The 20,472-nt window shown below is 64.8% G+C and overlaps 3 protein-coding genes across 4 annotated transcripts; 2 read left to right on the forward strand and 1 right to left on the reverse strand.

The window, feature by feature from the left end:
• Nucleotides 1-8,107: 8,107 nt before the first annotated feature.
• TIMM10B (translocase of inner mitochondrial membrane 10B) lies at nt 8,108-9,147 on the reverse strand. The gene is made up of 3 exons (XM_052699418.1): nt 9,017-9,147; nt 8,785-8,880; nt 8,108-8,708 (listed from the first exon to the last, which is right to left on the reverse strand). Exons 1-3 carry the CDS (start codon nt 9,056-9,058, stop codon nt 8,511-8,513), a joined length of 336 nt encoding a protein of 111 aa, XP_052555378.1. The 5' UTR covers nt 9,059-9,147; the 3' UTR covers nt 8,108-8,510.
• On the forward strand, nt 9,133-15,088 carry ARFIP2 (ADP ribosylation factor interacting protein 2). 2 transcript variants are annotated; one of them, XM_052699342.1, is made up of 9 exons: nt 9,133-9,264; nt 9,818-9,925; nt 10,010-10,118; nt 11,280-11,390; nt 12,148-12,263; nt 12,398-12,619; nt 12,920-13,077; nt 13,165-13,339; nt 13,616-15,088. In XM_052699342.1, exons 2-9 carry the CDS (start codon nt 9,827-9,829, stop codon nt 13,769-13,771), a joined length of 1,146 nt encoding a protein of 381 aa, XP_052555302.1. In that variant the 5' UTR covers nt 9,133-9,264; nt 9,818-9,826; the 3' UTR covers nt 13,772-15,088. The 2 variants fall into 2 exon arrangements, with proteins under 2 accessions (XP_052555302.1, XP_052555303.1); XM_052699343.1 differs by lacking the exon at nt 11,280-11,390.
• A 1,348-nt stretch (nt 15,089-16,436) lies between these two features.
• LOC128088688 (FH2 domain-containing protein 1-like) lies at nt 16,437-19,575 on the forward strand. The gene is made up of 10 exons (XM_052699429.1): nt 16,437-16,688; nt 16,757-16,818; nt 17,045-17,147; nt 17,218-17,303; nt 17,383-17,483; nt 17,552-17,622; nt 17,690-17,797; nt 18,533-18,609; nt 18,676-18,949; nt 19,021-19,575. Exons 1-10 carry the CDS (start codon nt 16,437-16,439, stop codon nt 19,402-19,404), a joined length of 1,518 nt encoding a protein of 505 aa, XP_052555389.1. The 3' UTR covers nt 19,405-19,575.
• Nucleotides 19,576-20,472: the final 897 nt, after the last annotated feature.

Genomic DNA, 20,472 nt, shown 5'->3' on the forward strand with positions numbered 1-20,472 from the left:
TCCAGCAGGAGCTGATTCTGGGGTCGTCCTTTCCGGGAGATGGCTTCCATCTCTTGTCTGTTCCTCTGCAGCCCTGTTGCAGCCCTGGTACCGTTGCTGGTTCCTACCTGCTGCAAGCATGGATGGTGGGTGGCCAGAGGTGGTGACAGCACGGGAGGTGGGGTGTGGTGTGGCTCAGGGCTGCCTGCAGCACATCCTGCGAGTCCTGCAGGAGGATGAATGTGGGACTGGGGCTGCTGGGTACACATCTGGACCTCCAAAGTTGCCTCATCCTTGGGTACGGTGCCAGAATGGCCCCATTTCCTGCCTCCTCCAGAGGGCAGATGGTTTAAGCTCTGCTGCCAAGGTCTGTCTGTGTGAAGCAGGTGCACGCTTCCCCAGCCTCGCCTCTCCCCAGACTCATAGCACCCAACTCCTACAGGTGGATGTTTGTTCTGTGGGGGCAGCCCTGCAGAGGGGCAGGGAGGTGCTGGGGTTCAGGCAGGAGCTGCAGTGCGATGCCCAGGCGTGGCTGAGCCAGGCTCTGTGCCGCTGTGTCTCCATCCATAACGTGACCTCTGTAAGGAGCTCCTCAGGAGCAGAAGGGCTGAGACATAGAATCATAGAATCAAAAGGTTGGAAATGGCCTGTAAGGTCATCCATCCCACTGTTTTCACCACGGCTGCCCCCAGCACCAAACCACATCTCGCAGCTCCTCCTCCAGGCGCCCCTTGAGCGCCGCCAGGGACGGCGACTGCACCACCTCCCTGTGCAGCCACTGCAGTGCCTGAGCACTGAGAGAAAGCGTTCTGCCTCCTGTCCAGCCTGAACCTCCTGTCCAACCTGAACCTCCTCTGCTACAACTTGCAGCCATTTCCCTGTGTCCTCATCCTTGCCTGGGAGAAGAGGCCAAACCCCTCCTCACCACAGCCCCCCTTCAGGAGGTTGTACAGTGCACTGAGGTCTCCCCTGAGCTCCTCTTCTCCACACTGAACAACCCCAGCTCCCTCAGCTCCTCATCAGCCCTGTGCTCCAGACCGCTCACCATTTCATTGCCCTTCTCTGCACACATTCCAGGCCCTCAACATCTTTCCTGTAGTGAGGAGCCCAAAGCTGAACGCAGCACTCGAGGTGCGGCCTCACCAGTGCTGAGTGCAGGGGATGCTCACCTCCCTGCTCCTGCTGGCTGCACCATTTCTAATGCAGGCCAGGATGCTGCTGGCCCTCTTGGCCACCTGGGCACACTGCTGGTTCGTGTTCAGCCGAGCACCAACCAACACCCCAGGTTCCTTCATCTTCACACTCATCCAGCCACTCGTCCCCAAGCCTATAATGCTACAGACAGCCAGCTCCAAGTGCATCCAGGCATCTCACAGGGACACAGGAGCACTGCCCAGCACGGGCTGCCAGCAATGCCTCGTGCAGCAGGAGGGGTGAGCAGCTCCTGCAGGGTGGGCTGAGCTCAAACCTTGGGTGACTGAGACACGCTGTGATCTGGAGAACAGAAAGGAACAGCAGGAAGGCAAGAAACACGCAGGGCCGTGCAGCAGGGTGAGATGGGAGCCATGGGGCAGATCTCAGGTTCACCCAGCTGAGCAATTGCCACCAGCTGCGCAGTGTCTGTCTGCTCCTGAGCTCCTTCTGCACTGAGCAGCTGCAGAGGTCTCCAATGCTGTGCAGGCTGCAGCGCACACTGATGTCGTGGCTGCACTCTGCTCCCACCCAGCTTGTTGCCAAAAGCAATTTGGCAGCGGCAGCCAAACAAAGCTGCCTGCTTGCCTTTAGAATAAACTGTGTTGCCCAAATAACGTAAATCACCAGGGCTGCTGTTCCAAACTGATCAGAGACAACTGCAGAAGGTCAGTGGTGAAGGAATAGAGTTCAAGAGAAGAATCTCTGCACTCATCCTGAACACGAGCTGTCTTAAAAGCTGAGTCAGGAGCAGGACTCCTCTCTTGTGACATTGCTAATGGGCAAAACCCATCCTCTTGGTGGAGGATGTTACAGTCATAGGCCCCTGCAGAGGCTCCAAATCCTTTTTGTTTTCTATGAAGGCAATGAGGAAATGCTCTTCAGCAGTGCCTGGTTAAGATCTTTACTTTCTCTCTTTTACTCAGAGAGTGGTGAGGGGCTGGAACAGCTGCCCAGAGAGGCTGTGATGCCCCGTCCATCCCTGGAGGTGTTCAAGGCCAGGTTGGATGGGGCCCTGGGCAGCCTGGGCTGCTGTGAGATGGGGAGGTTGGTGGCCCTGCATTGGTGGGGGGTTGGAGCTTCGTGATCCTTGAGCTCCCTTCAACCCAAACCGTTCTGTGACGCTGTGATCCACATGAGTGACCACAGCAGGCAGCGATGCTCTGTGCAGGCGTCTGGTAACGTCTGCTCCCATCCCCATGGAGAAACACCTTGATGAATGCAGCAGCCGGTGCAGATGTCTCAAGTGATGATGCCTCAGATGATCACCCCTGCAGTGCCATAACGCGATGGGTGTCAGCCCCAAAGGTGCTGCAGAGAAAGCTCCCTTCTGAGTGCCACCACCTGCCTGCAGCTGCTGTTTGTGCTCCCTACAGGGGCAGCCAGCATTGCAAGAGGTGACTTTGGCACAGCTGCACAGAGCCTTCGTTAAACTCTATGGGAGAGCATTGCCAGCATGAAGAAACTGAGATTTTTTCAGCTTCTGCGATTGTGAAACTTCAGATTCTTGGCAAGTGAGGCTGGACAAGAGCTGCAGAGGGCTGTTAAGTGGCATTCCAGCAAGTGCATTTCTTTGAGACCAGTCTCAAGTAACTCGTATTGCACAACGCTGCTTTGTCAAGCTGTGCTCAGGGGTGAACCATCAGTGCAAGTGCTGCCCACACAGCTGTGGGCAGAGCAGGGAACTGGGCAGGATTGAAGTGTGCACCTCTGCCTGCTCTGGGGGTCACAGCTGTTCTGTGCCCCAGCTCAGCCCTGCTGCCATTCTGAGCCTCACTCAGAGCAGGGGCTGCAGCACTGCTCTGGTTATTCTCCACTGCCCTTTTATCTCCTGGCCCCTGATCTGGTATTAAATGGGGAGGTTGGTGGCCCTGCCTGCAGCAGGAGGGTTGGGGCTCCATCATCCTTGAGGTCCCTTCCAGCCCAGGCCATTCTGTGATGCTGTGAGCAGCCTTATGCTTCTATGCCAGGCGTGCACCCAGCGCAGGCACAGCGATGCTCCTGCAATCTCCATGCTGTGGGTGGTGGGATCCGTGGGCACCGGTACTGGATGGGAGCAGGAGGTATTGATAGAATAGAAAGAAAGAAAATGGTTTTGTTGGACCTCATGGAGCCCTTGAGAAAGGCCATGGAAAATCGTTTCTACAGCCCAGAGGCTGCAGTGTTCCAAGGTCCAGGCTGCTGCTGAAGCCCACTATGGAGCAGTGCTGCTCTCACAGCTGCTGGAGCCCAGCGCAGCGCTGCCCTGCTGTGCCCTGTGCCCAAGCCAAGGGACACAACTGCTGCTCTGTTCTCCCTGTTTCTGACCTCCCGTCTCGCCCCAGTGTCCCAGCTCACGGCACCACATAACCCCACTGTGACAAACACTGCCGTGCTCTCCTGTGCCCCCCTTCCTCAGTGGGTTGGATCAGGTTCAGTTTCCATCTCGGCCCCAGGCCTCCACCCCTGCCCTGTTCAGGGCTTCCTCCTCTCCTGTTGGCCTTGAAAGCCATCGGTGCTCGCTCGCCCGCGGAGCAGCAGGCAGGAAATCTCTGTGCTGCCTTTTGCAGCAGGACTGGCTGTTAACAAACCCTGTTTGTTGCTGCACTCGGTCTGCACAGCGTTAGTAAACACAGAGGCAATGGGTCTGGAGCCAAAACCTGCTCCCAGAACGCTGTGTGCGGTGTTCATGGCTGCTTAAAGTGCAGACAGACAGAAGGACACGGATCCCCGCTTTGAGCTGCCATTGCAGCTCAGTGGGAGCTCAGAGCTCTGTGCTGCAGTTAAACTGAAACCTCATCACCGAGGATTCAGAACGCACACCCAAATTTGCTCAGTCCTGTCCAGAACTGGAAGCTGACGTCAAACGCTGTGAGTTTACGTCCCTTTATTTTTATGTTCTCCTTTCCGGCCGGTTCCAGCCTCTGCCTATAGAATTCAAACACAGTGGCTTCACATCAGCCCACGTCCATGCGCTGCCCCGGCTGGGCTGTGCGCTGTGCCTGCGCCCCCAGGCTGCCTCCCAGCACAGCCGGCACCGAGCAGCGGGGTCTTTGCCATGGGTTCCCTGCAACGGATTCCTCACGGCGGGGTCCCGTTGAAGCCAACCCCCCTCTGCCCTCGCCATCCATCCCGCACACCCCGTGCGGAGCCCGCAGGAGCGCCCGGCACGCAGCGATGTCCCGCGCCGGCTCGGCTTCCACGCTGCGCACAAATTGCTGCGCGGGCGGCGGCCACGAGCACAAATCAGCCTCAATGGTGGCGATTCGCAGCCAGAGAGAAAAACCCTCTGTGTCCCATCTGCCGGAACCTGCAAACCCACGCGCCGTGCCCGCGCACCGAGCGGCCCTTCACGGCATCGCAGCCCCGAGCGCGCGGCTCGGGATCAGCAGGGCTGCGGGAGAGCAAAGGAGAACGAGGAGAGAAGGACAGAAAGCGGCGAAACGGGCAGCTGAGAGCTGTTCTGAGCGGGTGACCCCGAGCTGCGGGAGAGGCAAAGGGATTCGCAGACGGAAGGCGAAGGGCAGCGCCGTGCGGAGCCGCGCATTCCTGGCCCGGCGCTCGGCTCCCGGCTGCCCGGAGCGCCCTCACAGCTTCCTCGGCGCCTCATCGCGACGCCAGAGCGAGCCCTGTCGGTGCTGCGAGGAACGCCGCTCTACGGATGAAGGAACGGGGTCTGCTTCCATTTTTGGCCTCGGTGCCACCCGGCAAACGTGAGCGAATGTCCGCGCTGCGCTCCGCCTGCAGACGGAGCTCCGCCGCCGTCCGGAGCGCTCGGAGCCCGGCTGTCCCGCACCCAGCAGAGCCGCCCGGCTGCAGGCAGCGCCCGGAGGTGCGGAATCACAGAATCACAGCGTGGCCTGGGTTGCAAAGGAGCGCGATGCTCATCCAGTATCGACCTCCTGCTGTGTGCGGGGTCGCCAACCAGCAGCCCAGGCTGCCCAGAGCAAATGGAAAGCAATGCCACGAAAGTGGGCAAGAAGCCCCCACGTGTGAAATAATGAGCAGATGGCACCGAAACGACAGCGTGCACACTGTGCACCGTGCACCTGGGCTCTGCAGCACCCAGCACGGCTCAGCACAGCACCCAGCAGCTCCAGGGAAGCATGAGGGGATCCCCTGAATGCAGCGGTGCATCAACACACACGGAGGGCGCAGCTCTGAGGTCTGGGTGAGGCTGTGGAGCCGATCACGTGTCTGAAGAATCCAGGAGGAGCAGGGATTTGATTCCTACATACACAGCTACTCAGCCCAGGCTGTGCTGAGGATGCTTTCATCAACCACGAGGAGGAGTTTCTTTAAGGAGAAGGTTGTCAGCACAGGGGCAGCCTGCAGCCGTGGGGCCTCCATCCCTGGGGCGTTTGGGGGCTGTGTGCACGTGGCACTGGGGGATGCGGGTGGCGCCCGGTGGGTTTCCTGCTTTTGGCTGCGGTTTTCCTCCCAGCTGGAGGCACAGTGCTGCGTTTTGGGGCAGGCTGTAATGCTGATAACGCTCTGAGCCGTGCTTACACTGAGCTCCAGCAATAAGAGCCAACGGGACATGGAGAGCACTGGCTTTTGTCCCCACGGCGCCTCCTGTGTGACAGCCGCTGCTGTGCGAGGGATGGGCCGAGCAGCTCCTGGTTCTGTTCACTCACACACAGCTTCTGCTCGTGTGCAAACTGCCCTTATCTCAGCCCATGGGCCTCTGCATTTACAGCAGTCCTGCTATCCAAGCAGTGGAGCTCCCAAGGACCTGACATCCAAAAGGAATGAGGAGGTGTCTGCTTCCCTTCCAGGTCACATCGCAGCTCTAACTGTGGGCAGGGCAGCAGCAGAGCAGAGTGGTGGCTCAGGGCACGGCCCAGCAGTGTGAATTTGGGTCTGCGCGGGGGAATCATGGAATCATAGAACGGCCTGGGTTGCAAAGGAGCACAACGATCATCTCATTTCAACCCCCTGCTGTGTGCAGGTCGCCAAGCAGCAGCCCAGGCTGCCCAGAGCCACATCCAGCCTGGCCTTGAATGCCTGCAGAGATGGGGCATCCACAGCCTCCTTGGGCAACCTGTGCCAGTGCCTCACCACCCTCTGGGGGAAAAGCTTCCAGGAGATGGCAGAGGCACAGAACATCAGAACGGTCTGAGCAGCAGAGCCTGCAGAGGGAGGAGACCCATTTATTTGAGGCTGCACAAATCAAAGAGGTCCCCAAAGCCACAGGGTGGGGAAGAGTCCGCTGTCTGTTCTCTTGGGGCTGAAGGCTGCAGGAAGGCTCAGCAGCACAGGCAGAGGGCAGAGCAGTTTTCATGCTAAGTGCAGCTATGGATGCGACAACCTGACTGCAGGTACAGCGTTGTTCAAAAAGCAAATCTATAAATTAATGGAAGAAGGATGCAGCAGAGCCCACTGAGTACAAAGACACCGTGGCTGAAGTGCACACTGCAGTGTGTTTAGGGGGAGCAGCAGCGAGCACAGCAGATTCGATGTACATTCATTCTGGCAATGCTTTTTCCAGTCCCAGCGTACGTCAGCCAGACTGGTGCAGTATGGGCTGGATGAGGGAACACAGCTGGGACGGGGGCCAGGCCAGGGGCTGGGGGCTGGCAGTCAGCACAGATGAGTCACAGGCAGCAGAGCCCCTTGGCAGAGCACAGCAGCCTCAGCCAACACCAGGCAACAGCCCTACAGATGGGGCAAGACGTGCCATGCAGTGCTGTGCAGTGCTGTGCTGTGCAGTGCCATGTCAGGCTTCACTGTGTCACGCTGCACTGTGCCAGGACAGGAGGGCACAACTCTCCACTGACACACACAGGCTGTGGCTGTACATCACATAGTGCTGAACATGGAAAATTGCTGCTAGACCCAAAGGAAGCCTTTCCATCACAAGGGTAGACCCAAAGGAAAGGTTTTCCCCGTGTGCAGTGTCGCACACCGTAGCTGGGGCTGAGCAAAGGGAATCTGCTGTGCAGTAACGCTGCCTCCAGCAGCCCAGCACAGCCCAGACAGTGCAGGGCAGCATCCCTCCCTGCACACCCAGGGCTCCTCAAGAGGCCTGGTGCACCGCTGTCCTGTGTAGCCATCGGCACGGCCCAGCTCCTTCACTTCTATGCCTGCCTTTGCTTCCCAAATTTGGTTTCGTCAGATCCCCACCTTCAAGCATCGACCACCTGCAGTGCTGTGGGCACCTCACACAGCTGGCACTGCTCACAGCTGGCATTGCTCACACAGCTCCCAGCCCTCCTCCCACACAGCTGCTATCTGCACGCAGCCACAGCCTTGGCTCCCTGTGCACAGCTGGGTCTGTGGCCACAGGCTGCCTCCTGTGAGAGGAGAAAACCCCGAAGCGGGGCTGTGCCTGGGATGCTGTGAGAGGAGGGCAGTGATGGTGCAGCAGGAGCCCACCTGCTTGGTGCTCCCCCAGGCAGCTTATGCACTCGCTGGAGAACATATCCAATCCATACCTTGCCCACAAAGTAGAAAACAATCTTAAGGGGCTGCAATTTTAACCAGATTTTTGTTTTTTCCCCATAGCTTAAGCAATGAAATCCAACTCGTCTTGATTACTGGCAGTTAAAGACCTTACATCTGTGTGCATTTATCTGTGCTTCAAAGCGCCAATTAAACACATCAGGGGGAAGCTAGAGAACAGAGCATCCTGATCGTAGGGTCGTATCATAGAATCCTAGAATAGCCTGGGCTGCACAGGAGCACAGCGCTCATCCAGCTCCAAGCCCTGCTGTGTGCAGGTCGCCAAGCAGCAGCCCAGGCTGCCCAGAGCCACATCCAGCCTGGCCTTGAATGCCTGCAGGGCTGGGAGCCTGCAGCCTGTTCTGACGCAGCAAGGACACAGAGTAAGGAAGGGTTCCTAGAAGGAGCAGTGGAGCAATGTGAGCCCTCGCTCAGGGGAAGGCGCCCTTGCCCCAGCAGGATGCACTGTGCAGGGGTACTTGTGGAGCAACGTCTGCGTGCCTCCATGCCACGCTAACAGCACAACACTCATGAAATGTTTTATTAGCCCCATGAAATGATGTCCTACAGATACAAAAGGCTCAGTTCTGGAGAGTGAGAGCCCGGCTCTGGAGCAATAGAGAATTCAACCGGGAGCTCCTGGCCAGAGCAGCAGCTGCTACTGATTCCCTTCTTTCTACCCGCAGCGCTGGCAGCCTGCTGCTGGCTGAGGCCACCGGGGTGGGCAGGCCTGGCTGCCGGTGCAGACGCAGAGGAGAACCGGGCTCTGCGCGGTCCGGCCGCGGTGCTCAGCAGTTCTGCCGCTCCACACCGAGGCTGCCATTAGGGGGCCCGCCGTGCCGCTGGCAGCCGTGCCGGGCCCGGGCCGTTCCGCACCCACCTCACAGCCACGGAGGCACACCGGACCCGCGGCTCCGCTACGTGCCTGAGGGCCCCGCGGGAGAGCTGTCAGGAGCCGCGGGCGTTTCGGCTCCGTCCGGTGCCGTCCGCTCTGTGCCGTCCTCCAGGCGGGCGGCGCGGCGCTGCACGATGCTGGGCATGAGGGCCACGTAGGCGCTCATCAGGCGGTGGTTGGCACGGATCAGTTTCCCGGCGCAGCCGTCCAGGCATCGCTCCTGCGGGCGGAGCGGCTCAGCACAGCTCAGCACAACCCTGCCGCACGCCGCCACCCCCCGGCCGGGCCCCGCTCACCTCACGCCGCGACAGCAGCCGGTAACCGAGATCGGAGACGCAGCGGCGGAAGCAGAGCTCGGTCATGCGGTTGTACACCAACAGGAAGTCCCGCAGCTGCAAAACAGCGGCCCGCACGGTCACAGGGCCCGCACGGCCGGGCCAAGCTGAGCCAAGCCAAGCCGAGCTGAGCCGAGCTCAGCCGAGCCGAGCCGAGCCGCCCCCACCCAGCGCCATCCCGCCCCGCCCTCACGCTGCGGAGTTGCTGCTGCTGCTCAGCCGCCGCTGCCTCCATGCCGCGCCGCGCCGCACTTCCGGTAAGGACGCGCACGCGTCCCGCTGCACTTCCGCCCGGGGCGCCAAATCTGACGTCACCTCCGGTTCCGTCTCCCGGCGCCCCCCGCGCGGATCCTGACGCTGCTTCCGGCGCGTCCGGGCCGAAACGGATCGGGGCAGCGGAGCCTCCGGGTCGGGGGGCCCAGCGGGGCCGGGGCGGTGCAGGTGGGCGAGGCCGGGTCGGGAGGGCCGGGGTAAAGGCCGGGGCTGCGGGCCGCCGCGCTGGGTCCCGGGAGGCGCCGGTTTGGGAGCCCCGGGGCCGCCGAATGGAGCCGGCTCTGCCAGAGGCTGCGCTGTGAGAAACCCGGCCCTGCGGCTCCGGGCCCCGATCCGTTGCTGCCTGGTGTTGGCAGCCGTGGATGCTCGGGTCGCCGCCGGCCGCAGCCTCCTCCTTCTCCTGCTCCTGCTCCTCTTCCGCCTCTCCGGGGTCGTGCCTCGGTTGGGGTCCGAGCGGCGGCTGTGAGCCCTGGAAGGGGCCCGGAGCTTTTTTCGTGCTGGCCGCGGGCTCAGCTCGAGGTAACGGCGCTCGGGGCCGGCCCGGAGCGTGCGCTGATGCTTGGAATCCGGTCTGACCGGTCTGGCCGCGGCCCTGCCTCGCACTGCGGACGTGGCTCCTGGCTCCGGCTCCGGGCCCCGCGCCAGGAACTGTAGGGTGCGCGGCCCTCCCTCGGCAGGACGAGGAGGCCCGGCCCCGTGCACAGCCTCTGCATCCCTGCAGGCCCTGACAATGTCGGATGGGATCATGAGCAAAGCTGCCACCATGGAGATCCCCATCAGCAGCAACGGGGATGCAGGCAGCCTGCCTGAGGACGATGGCCTGGAGCAGGTGTGGGGCTGGGCTGGGACTCGCATCATTGCCAGGGAGCGGGTGCCTGTCCCTATGCCTCAACTCTCTGCTCTGCTCCCCCAGGACCTGCAGCAAGTGATGGTATCAGGGCCCAACCTCAACGAAACCAGCATCGTGTCTGGCGGCTACGGGGGCACCGCTGAGGGCATCATCCCCACCAGCGCCATCAAAGGTACAACAGCTTCCACGGGGACAAGGCTGTGAGAGGTGTGAGCCCGGGTGGCCTGGTGGAGGGCTTAGGGAAGGGCTCAGTGCTGGGAGTGAGGAGCAGAGCACAGCACAGGCCACCCTGCTGCACCCTTGGACAGGACCAGTCGCAGTGTTTCTGCTCCCAGCTGAGGCTGTCCTGAGTCACAGCCTCCTCACAGCCCCAGTGCACAGCACTGCTGCCACCCAGCTGCTGGTGTGGGGCTGTGACTTCCACCCAGCTGCACCCCTACCCTACACGTGCCCTAGGCTTACAGGCAGCTGTGGAGGTTTCTGGCTCTTGTGTAGATGCAGGGCTTCCGTTGAGGGAGCTGCTCTGCTTTCCTGAGGCCCTGGTCTGTGATGCATGGGCTCAGCTGTTGGGCATCCTTCTGGTGCTGGGGAGGAGCCCTGAAGATGCACAGCAGTGGCTGAGCTGTGGTGACTGTGCCCGAGAGACACCTTTCAGGCAGAGGGGGACAGGGCAGAGGGGTGCTGAGCCCCAGACTCTGCCTTAATGCCCCATTTTTGCTGTTGCTGCCAGCCTGGGAGCCTCGGGCACTTCTGAGCCTGGCTGTAAATGCTCCGTGCTGCAGGGATGGTATCTGTGGGGAGCTGCTGGTGCTTCACGCCTGGAGCCACAGTGAGCTCAGCCAAAGCAGCTCTGCCCCATCTGTCACTCTCACCCTGTTCCCATTTCACACAAGTTTCTGTCCCAGCTCTTGGCCAGTTTGGCCCATCTGCTGCAAACAGCTGTTTTCACCACGGCCCTTCTGTGCTGTGCCAGGCTGACCAGGTGAATCGACACAGGCTGAGGGGAGATGGGCTTTTGCTGGTAGCCTGCTGTGGCGGGGGGAACGTGGTGCGGTGGTTCCCTGTGTCTGTCAGCCCTGGCCTGGCCCAGCTCTCAGCCTGGTGGCATCTTGACGCCGGTCTGGGGACGGGGAGGAAGCGGGAGAGGAGCCTGGGCGCCTCTGCTGCGATGCTGTCTGTCCAGCTGCCATCTGTGCCTACTGATTTCACATCACTCTTTCGTCTGCTCCCCTGCTGCCATCCTTCCTGCACGCTCATCCTGTGACCTGGTTGTTCCTGCCCTCGTGCCTTTCACACCGCCCCACCTCTTCCCTCCCTGCTCACCTCCTGCCAGCCCCTCCATTTCCAGGCTGTCTTGTCCAACCTCACTCACCCCGAGGACCATCCATCTCCCCCAGTGCATCTGCCGCCAGCAGGATGGCCAGCCAGGCCGGTGCTTCAGCAGGTACTGCAGCCGCCCCGTGGTGCCACGCAGCCTTTCAGCCCTCCTGTCTCAGGCTCGGGCCTTTGGCCCCGGCTTAAGGCACCCGATGTGTGCTGTGTTTCTCAGGGTCGGCTTCCACCCTGCTGCTGTGGAGGGCAGCCTGATGTGTGCCTCCCCCGGCAGCTGTGGCCGCTCTCAGCCCTTGTGCTGGGGTCGCGCACGGCGCTTCCAAACCACGGAGCACCAGGCAGTGAGGCTGAGCTGTGTCTGGCTGTGGGATGCACCGTGTGCCTGCCTGGCCTCTCCCCCAGCCGTACCGTGCTCAGGAGCACGAGGAGCACTGCCAGCACGGGAGCACCAAGGCCAGGCGTGCAGGGCCGTCCCTGCCAGCAGCTCAGCAAGCAGATGGGGGGGCAGCACCTGCCACATAGGCAGCAGCCACTGCTGTCAGCACCGGGGCCTTGGTTATCAATGTCTAGGCAGGTTTTGGGGACCAGGTTCTCCTCTGTGAGAGGCCAAGTCCTGCTTGCTGCAGGCAGATGACAAATCGCAGCACCGAGGGCTCCGTTGAGCCTGGTAGCAGTGCTGACTGGTGGGGGGGCGCCGCTCGCCTCCATCACGAGGGGCTGCCCAGGGTGGATTTGCAGCAAGAGCCCGCTTTGCTGGCGCTGTGTCAGGCCCTGGCCCTGGGAGCACCGGCCGTGAGGGCGCTGCGATGCGGGCGGCCCAGCCTGTGTGCAGGCCCGGTGCTGAGTCTCGTCGGTGTGCTGTGTTCCAGGCTCTGGGCTTCATCAGCCTCACCCCGGCCCACCGGTGGGAGGGGAGGAAGTTGTCCGTGGGATCGCCGTGGAGAAGTTTGACATTGTCAAGAAGTGGGGCATCAACACATACAAGGTGCGTCGCAGCCTGGCTGCTCAGCGGGGCACAGAGCTGCGCGGGGGCTGAGGGAGCCGCGGCGCAGGGGGGGCGCATCTGGGCAGCCCTGGGGCTGGGCAGGGAGCGGGGCCTGACGGCCGCTCTGCCCGCAGTGCACCAAGCAGCTGCTCTCTGAGAGGTTCGGCCGGGGCTCCCGCACGGTGGACCTGGAGCTGGAGACGCAGATCGAGCTGCTGCGCGAAACCAAGCGCAAGTACGAATGCGTGCTGCAGCTGGCGCGGGCTCTCACCAACCACTTCTACAGCCTGGTGCAGACGCAGCACGCCCTGGGGGATGCCTTTGCGGACCTCAGCCAGAAGTCTCCTGAGCTGCAGGTATCCCGGGGGGCTGTGCCTTGTGTGTGCCGGGCCGGGGAAGGAGAAACAAATTGACCCCGGGGTCTCCGCGGCACGGCCTGGGCAGCACCGCGGGTCGGCACCCCTGGGCACGTGAGGGAAGGCGGGAGGAGGCTGAGGGCAGAGGCGCTTTGTGGCCGGCGTGGGGCTGGGGAGAGGTGGGGGGCTTTCGCCGCTGGCTCTTCCTGGCATGGCTGGGCAAGGCAGTGGGCAATAGGAGGGCAGGGGCATGGCGGGCTGTGCTGCCCGGCTCCTCACCCACCTTCCTCCCCGCCCCAGGAGGAGTTCGGTTACAATGCAGAAACACAGAAACTGCTTTGCAAGAATGGGGAAACGCTGCTGGGAGCTGTTAACTTCTTCGTGTCCAGTATCAACACGCTGGTAAACAAGACCATGGAGGACACGCTCATGACAGTTAAGCAGTACGAGACGGCCAGGTAGGGCAGCAGTGTGGCCTGCAGGCCTGGCTGCGGGTGCTGGGGGCGCCGCTCTGTCGCTTTTTGACTGCCGGGGTTCCTGCGCAGGCTGGAGTACGACGCGTACCGCACAGACCTGGAGGAGCTGAGCATGGGCCCCCGGGATGCCAGCACCCTGTGCCGGCTGGACGCAGCCCAGAGCCAGTTCCAGAGCCACAAGGACAAGTACGAAAAGCTGCGCGCCGACGTGGCCATCAAGCTCAAGTTCTTGGAGGAGAACAAGGTGGGGAAGGCCGCAGGGCACGGGACGGGGCTCCGCTGTGTGCGCGTGTCCCTGGCCTGCCTTGGGGGCTGCGCAGCCGTGCTGCTCAGTGCGTTTCCAGGGAGCCGTGAGGGCAAGGGCGGGTGGGCACCCGCGCTCCTGCCTTCCGCCTGCGGTGGGTGACCGCCTCCCAGCTGGCTGCTGCAGCTCTGAGCTGGGCAGACCCTGTCCCGGCCCTGTCCCGAGGTGCTGGGCAGTGGGGCTGGGTGGCTGCGTGCTGACTCCCGCTCTCCCCAGATCAAGGTGATGCACAAGCAGCTCCTGCTCTTTCACAACGCCATCTCTGCCTACTTCGCTGGGAACCAGCAGCAGTTGGAGCAGACTCTCAAGCAGTTCAACATCAAGCTGAAGACCCCTGGTGCTGAGAAGCCCTCCTGGCTGGAGGAGCAGTGAGCCCCCCAGCCTGCCCCACCTCGTGCCCCAGCCGGGGAAGCCATGGACCGTAACTGGGACCTGTGAGCGCAGGCGCAGGGCCAGCCCTCAGTCACGAGCGGTGAGCTGGGGATGCACCTCGGCCCTGCTGCAGCAGGGGGCACCAAGGGGGCAGGGACCTGGCTAGGGGCAGGTGGAGCTCTGAGCGGGCCCGTTCCCCTGCCTGGGAGCTCCCCCGGCCCGGCAGAGTCCCCTCCTGCCCAGCCCTGCCCTCCCTCCCGGCGCAGACCCCTCGGTGGGATGGTGGCTGCCTTCCCAGGACTCCGCAGGGCCAGACGCTTCCCTCCCCAGGCCGGGCTGCTCAGACCCCACCAGGCACCGCTGTGGGACAGGGATGTGTTACGGCCTCCCACCGTCTCCCCGTGGTGCAGGAGGTCGTGTGGCTCCACGTGTCCCAGCTGCCTTCCCCGCTGCTCTGAGCCGGGCTTTGCGGGGCCGGGCAGGAGGTGGCACCACCCCCCCAGCAAAAAAATGTTTATTTTGAAATGAAGACGAAGCTGCAGAGGGGTGGCGCTGGGACTCCCGGGTCCCCTCCTGGACCCTGAGAGGGGCGGACGGGGTCCCGTCCTGGGGCTGCTGTCTGCTCCGAGCCCCAGGCCCGCCCTGTCCCCTCCGGCTGAGCCCTGGTGCTCCCAGGCAGCTGCTCTTGCACTCCCCCAGCCTGGCCGGTCCCCCTACCCCCACACTACACTCCCCTCAGCGATGGCCGTCCCCAGGCCTCAGCACCCAGCCCCTGGCCGGGGCTTCGCCAGCTCCCACGGGTGGACGCAGGAGGGTTTGGCCACGGCCCTTGGGCTGAAGGCCGCTTTCTCCGGGGGGCTGCGCTCCCAGCCCACTGGAGGCAGGCGGGCAGCCCCGCTCCCTGAGCCCCACAGGCACCGCGAGGGGGGGCGGGGACTCAAACCAAGGACCAAAGGTGGCCGCATCCCAGGACGCCGCCGGTCCGTGCGCGGTGCGGCTGCGCCTCTGCCTTGCGGCGCCGGGGCTCTGCCTGCTGTCCCGGGGTGGGGGAGCTCGTCCTGCTCCAGCTGAGTGTTGCTTCTAGCCCTGGCCACGTGCAGCACTTGGGCACTTTCTCCTGAAACGAGACGGTTTGTTTTTCTTGCTAATTTAATTCCTGGTAATTTAATGTCTGGATCTGACGCCCTCCTCCCCCTGTTTCCTGGTGAAGGTCTGACCCCCTTCTTCCCTCCCCACTTCTGTAAGACTCCGGAATAAAACAATATGGATCAGAATAAAACAGTACAGATCAGAATAAAATAGCGTGGATCAGAATAATGTGGTGTGGTTCCCTCAGTGCGCAGCGCAGCCAGACCTGGGTAGGGGGGGTTCCTGGGTGCCAGTGACTGCTGGAGGCCTGTCACTGGTTCTGCTGCAGGCTGCAGTTCTGCCCCACTGCTCCCTCTGTGGGGCTCGAATTGGGACCCTTGTGGGGCACAGCAGCAGGGCTCCCCATGCTCCCCAGCCCACACCAGGCTTGCCGCCTTGGCTGTGGGTGCTGTGGCGAGCTGGAGCCCTGTGAGCACTGGGAGGTGCCGCCTCCTCCGGCCAGAGCGCCGTGGATGAGGGGGACCGGAAGAGAGGGGGGCAAATTACTGTGTTAATCGTCTCCAGCGCAGAGTCTGGCACCAGGTTGAACGCGATCAGCTGCTGCCTCGCAGCGTGGCAGCGCCCGAGGCCGGATAGGAGGAGCGCAAGGAAGAAAATGCATCTCAGGACAGGATGGGGAGAGCAGTGAGGGCACGGCTGGGAGGCTGTGAGCGGGAGAGGGCGAGGGGCATCCAGCCTTGCGCCGAAGTCCTTCGTGGGCCCCTTCTGGTGCGGCCGGCAGGAGCGGTGCCGGGGGTCGGGCTTTTGCCCAGGAACGAGCTCGAATTGCGGCCCCCTGAGCCGTATCGCACCGCCCTACTGCAGCCCGGAAAGCAAACGGGATCTTGGGCTCCATCAGCAGGGGGCGGCCAGCAGGGACAGGGAGGTGATCGTCCCCCTCTGCTCTGCCCTCGTGAGGCCCCATCTGCAGCACTGCGTCCAGGGCTGGAGCCCCCAGTAAAGAAAGACAGGGAGCTGTTGGAGAGGGTCCAGAGGAGCCACAAAGATGAGCAGAGGGCTGCAGCACCTCCCTACAAAGACAGGCTGAGGGAGCTGGGCTTGTTCAGCATGGAGAAGAGAAGCTGCGGGGTGACCTCAGTGCAGCCTGCAGTGCCTCAAGGGAGCCTGCAGACAGGAGGGGAGTCAGCTCTGTGAAAGGGGAGATGGCAGCAGGACAAGGGGAAATGGTTTGGAGTTGAGGGAGGGCAGCTGGAGGTTGGATGTCAGGGGGAAGTTGTTTAGAGAGAGAGTGGTGAGGGGCTGGAACAGCTGCCCAGAGAGGCTGTGATGCCCCGTCCATCCCTGGAGGTGTTCAAGGCCAGGTTGGATGGGGCCCTGGGCAGCCTGGGCTGCTGTGAGATGGGGAGGTTGGTGGCCCTGCATTGGTGGGGGGTTGGAGCTTCGTGATCCTTGAGCTCCCTTCCACCCAAACCATTCGTGATTCTGCCCTCCCGGGGCGGAGCCGAGGCGGGGCGGGGCCGTTCGAGCCCGTAAGAGGAGCGGGTCGGCCGCGCTCAGCACCCCCCCCGCCCCAGCCATGGACTCCCAGCGCAGCCCCGCGCCGCCGCCGCCGCCGCCGCCCCCCCCGGCGCTGCCCTCCCCCCCAGCAGCCGTGCGGGGCGAGCGGCTGCGGGCGCTGCACTGGGAGCCGCTGTCCGCGGCGCGGGTGCGGGGCCGCCGCTCGGTGTGGGCGCCGCGAACCCCCCCGCCGGTTCTGGACCTCCCCCGACTGCGGTCGCTGTTCCGGGAGCCTCGCGGCGCGTCCCCGGGGCAGCGCCCGCCGCCCGCGGTGAGAGGCGGCCGGACCGCCGCGTCTCCGTTGCCGCGCCCCGCGCTCTGACCGCGCCGCACCCGCAGGCAGCGCTGCTGGAGCCCAAGCGGAGCATCGCCCTCGGCGTCCTCCTGAAGCAGCTCAAGCGGTGAGCGGGGCTGTGGGCACCCGCCGACCCCGAGGGGGTTTCGGAGTCCCCCGGTCCCGTCCCGGGGGCACGGAACGGGACCGTGCCCGAGAACGGGGGCGCGCGGCGGGGGGCTCCATCCCTTGGAGAACTTCCGTGCTCCTCGGGGGTCCCGTCCCCTCGAAGAGAATCGCCGCTTCTGGGAGGGGTTCCGTGCCCCTTGAGAGGTGCTGACCCGCTGTTCCAGCCCGGTGCGGCAGATCGTTCGGGACGTCGAGGAGGGCGTCGGGGCGCCGTACGGCGCGGAGCTGCTGCTGGAGCTGTCCCGGCTTCTGCCCGGCGCCGTGGAGGTCAGCCTCGGGGAGGGGGGGACCCCCGGCGGCCCCCTCTGACTGCCGGCTCCTCCGCCCCCCCTCGCAGGTGTCCCGGCTGCGCGGTTTCTCTGGCTGCCCTCAGCAGCTGCCCGAGCCCGAGCTCTTCATGCTGCTGCTGCTGGAGGTGCCCAGGTGGGAGCGGGGGGGGGGCTGCACGAAGGGCCGGGGGCGCCGTCCCGCTCGCCGCACCACCCCGACCTCCTGCTCGCAGCTACGCGCAGCGCCTGGAGCTGATGGTGCTGCAGGAGGAATTCTCCCCGCGGCTCAGCGCGCTCCGCGCCTCCATCCAAATCCTGACCGACGCCGCCGAGGGTGAGCGTGCGGCTGCGGTCGGGGCGGAGGGCCGCGTCCCCATCGCGCTCACCGCCCGCCCCTCGCAGAGGTGGTGCGGTGCGAGGAGCTGCACGCGGTTCTGCATCTCGTCCTGAGCGCGGGGAACCACCTGAACGCGGTGAGCGGCCCCCGCCCGCCCCCACCCCGCGGCCCCCCGGCCGCCGTGACCGCGCGTCCTGCCCCAGGGCGGCTACGCGGGCAGCGCCGCCGGGTTTCGCCTGGCCTCGCTGCGGAGGCTGCCCGACACCAGGGCCAACGTGCCGGGCGTGGACCTCCTGCACTTCGTGGCCATGGTGAGCGCCCACGGGAACGGGTGGTGGCGGGGGTAGGGGGGAAAGGGGTCGTCGTGCGGGGTCGCTCCGTGATGCGGGAATCCCGCTCCGCACCCGCGGGGCCGCTCCGGACCGGCTGCGTGGGGGGATCCCGCAGCTCCACTCTCCCAGCCCTCCGGCTCCGTCTTTCGCTCGAGTTTTGCTGAGCGCCCATCCATGGGATGCCGCTCCTCCCCGGCCCGGCCCAAGGTCGCTCCCACGCCGCATCCCCCGCACGGAGCGCGGTCCGCCCCGCTCAGCTGCCTTTCCCCCACCCCTCCTCCACCGCTCCGTTCCGCCCGCTTGGAGCAGTCGCTCCCCCATCGTCGGCACGGGGGGCTCCGCGCAACCTCCGGACCCCCCCAGCTTTGTTCTTCAGACGGAAGCGCTCAGCTCGGTGTCACGGCTGGGTCCCGCCCGCCCCGTCTTCGCGGTGCTTCGAGCCGTGCGGTGCGCGCTGCTCTGCGCCGACCCCGCGGACAGGCAGTGCCGCAACCTGCCGTGCGGAGCCGTGCCGTGCTCTGCCCTCGGGGCCGCGGCCCCGCCTGCCCCAGGGGACGCCTCGGGGCCGCTGTCGCTCTCCTGCCGTGTCCCCGCCACGCGCTTATCGCGTCGCCGTCGCACATGTCCGTCTTATGCTCCTATTGCATCCTTATCGTGGTGGTTCCCTGCCGTGCCTCTATCGTGTCCGTGTCACATCCCTGTCGCTCCCCGCAGGAGGCGGCACGGACGGACCGACGCCTGTTGGACTTCCCGAGCAAACTGCCGCACGTGGGCCCGGCCTCGCGGTGCGGGTAACGCCGCGGACACGCGCGGGGCCCGGCGGGGCCGTCCCGGAGCTGAGCGCGGCGCTCCCGTAGGATCGAAGAGGCGGAGGTGGAGGCGGAGCTGCGGCGGCTGTCGGCGCGCGTGGCGGAGGCGCGGGGTGCGGGAGCGGCGCTGTGTGCGGGGCTGCGGCCGTTCGTGCGGGCGGCGGAGGCGGAGCTGCGAGCGGTGCGGGCGGAGAGGGATCGGATGTGCGGAGCGGCGGCGGCGGCGCTCGACTTCTACTGCGAGGAGGCGGCGCCGGGCGCGCTGCGGGAGCTGTGTGCGGTGCTGCACGGCTTCGCGGGCCGCTTCCTGAGCGCCGTGCAGGTAATAACGCCCGGCCCGCCCTCACGCCGCCTCTGGCCGCCCCGCTCCGCCCTCACGCCGTCTCCGCGCAGGAGAACAGCGCCCGGGAGCAGTCGCAGCGCCGGCGGCAGCAGCTCGAACTGCAGCGGGACAAACGGCGCTCCGTCGCCACGTGCTCGTTGCGAGACGCGGAGCTCGACGGATCCGCCCGACCCCTCCACGCCGCTCCGGCGCTGCTCCGGCGGAACACGGCCCCGGCGCTGCCCGAGCTGCGGGGCGGCCCCGAACCCCCGCGGCCCGAGAGTTTCCCCTCCGACCCGCCTCCCTCCGCCCTCCCGCCCCCCTCCCGCCTCTCCGCGCTGTTCTCTCGATGGGGATCCCGCCGCGCTGCCCCCGCGCCGTCGGGCGGCCCGGCGCTGTTCGGCTTTTTGCGGCGCCTGGCGGGCGGGGCGGAGCGCGGAGCCCCGCCGAGCTGAGAGTCGGCGGGTTTTATCTTCCCCTGTGCTTCTGTGTGACGATAATAAATGCTTTGGAATTCCTCCTGCCCTCCCCGGGCTGCGGGCTGTGGGATGTGCAGCGCGGAACGCGAAGGGCGGCGTGCGGGGTGAGGTGTGGGGGTGCGGAATTTCGGGCTGCTGACTGCGCAGCTGCTTCCACCGCCCCCCAGCCACCCGAAGCCGCTGCCCGCAATGTTCCCGTGCCCCCCTCCCGCTCCCCCCACCGCCGTAGCACAGCTGTGTGCCCATCACTGCGCTCTTTGTTGTCCCCGCGCGGTGCCGGGACGGGATGGAGCCACATCCCCCTCCTTCCCCCCCAGTCCCTTTGCTTCTCTCCTGCCAGGCTGCAAAGTGGCACTGAGTGCGGGCTGCGGGGGTCGGCCTGAGCTCTACCGCACCGGAGGTGAAGGGAGCGGGACAGAAGGGTCTGGAGGGGGTGCGGGGCTGGGCAGGATGTGGGGGGCTGTTAGAGCCTGAGAGATCCACAGTGGGGTCAGCTGTGGGGTCAGACCGGGCTGCACACCCAGCAGTGACCCAAATCTGTATTGAACACCCCTGCACCGGGTGTGGGGGAAGCCTTTCCCCGGATGGAGCCTGAACCCTGCGCTCCCAGCTCTGCCCGTGGCTTCTGGTTCTGCTGTGAAGCACAGTGCAGAGCCCGGCTCTGGCTGCTCATAACCTCCCATGGGAGCTGGTGGGTCGCCGCCTGGTCGAAGCTCCCCCGCAGGCTGAGCGAGCTCCGGTCCCTCTGCAGCTCCCTCCTTGCAGGGTTCCCGGAGCCCCAGCTGGTGGAGCTGGCAGGGATCGCTCAGGGCTTCAGGCCCGGCGCTGCTCCGGCAGGGACACCCAGAGCGGCGCCGGCTCCGCGTCCCGGCAGCTTCGGGAGCTCCGTGGGGGGAAACTCCGCAGCCCGCGGGCAGCAGCGGACGTTCTGTGCCCCCTCAGTGTGCGGCAGTGCTTCCCGGTGTTCGGATCCTGAACTCCGTCCCCAGGGCCCGCCTGGAACCCGGGGCGCTGGGCCAAGTCTTTTCCTGCGCCCGTGTCCAC

The sequence above is a fragment of the Tympanuchus pallidicinctus genome, unplaced genomic scaffold (assembly GCF_026119805.1).
Source record: "Tympanuchus pallidicinctus isolate F22 unplaced genomic scaffold, pur_lepc_1.0 scaffold36, whole genome shotgun sequence".
Taxonomy (NCBI): Eukaryota; Metazoa; Chordata; class Aves; order Galliformes; family Phasianidae; genus Tympanuchus; species Tympanuchus pallidicinctus.

Coding starts and splice junctions, on each gene's coding strand:
- LOC128088688 (XM_052699429.1), top strand. CDS start 16,437: ATGGACTCCCAGCGCAGCCCCGCGCCGCCGCCGCCGCCGCCGCCCCCC. Junction 16,819..17,044: donor CTCCTGAAGCAGCTCAAGCG/GTGAGCGGGGCT, acceptor CCGCTGTTCCAG/CCCGGTGCGGCAGATCGTTC. Junction 17,798..18,532: donor TCCTGCACTTCGTGGCCATG/GTGAGCGCCCAC, acceptor CGCTCCCCGCAG/GAGGCGGCACGGACGGACCG.
- ARFIP2 (XM_052699342.1), top strand. CDS start 9,827: ATGTCGGATGGGATCATGAGCAAAGCTGCCACCATGGAGATCCCCATC. Junction 11,391..12,147: donor CCAGGCCGGTGCTTCAGCAG/GTACTGCAGCCG, acceptor GCTGTGTTCCAG/GCTCTGGGCTTCATCAGCCT. Junction 12,620..12,919: donor AGAAGTCTCCTGAGCTGCAG/GTATCCCGGGGG, acceptor TCCCCGCCCCAG/GAGGAGTTCGGTTACAATGC.
- TIMM10B (XM_052699418.1), bottom strand. CDS start 9,058: ATGGAGGCAGCGGCGGCTGAGCAGCAGCAGCAACTCCGCAGC. Junction 8,881..9,016: donor AGCAGCAGCAACTCCGCAGC/GTGAGGGCGGGG, acceptor GCTGTTTTGCAG/CTGCGGGACTTCCTGTTGGT. Junction 8,709..8,784: donor GGCTGCTGTCGCGGCGTGAG/GTGAGCGGGGCC, acceptor CTCCGCCCGCAG/GAGCGATGCCTGGACGGCTG.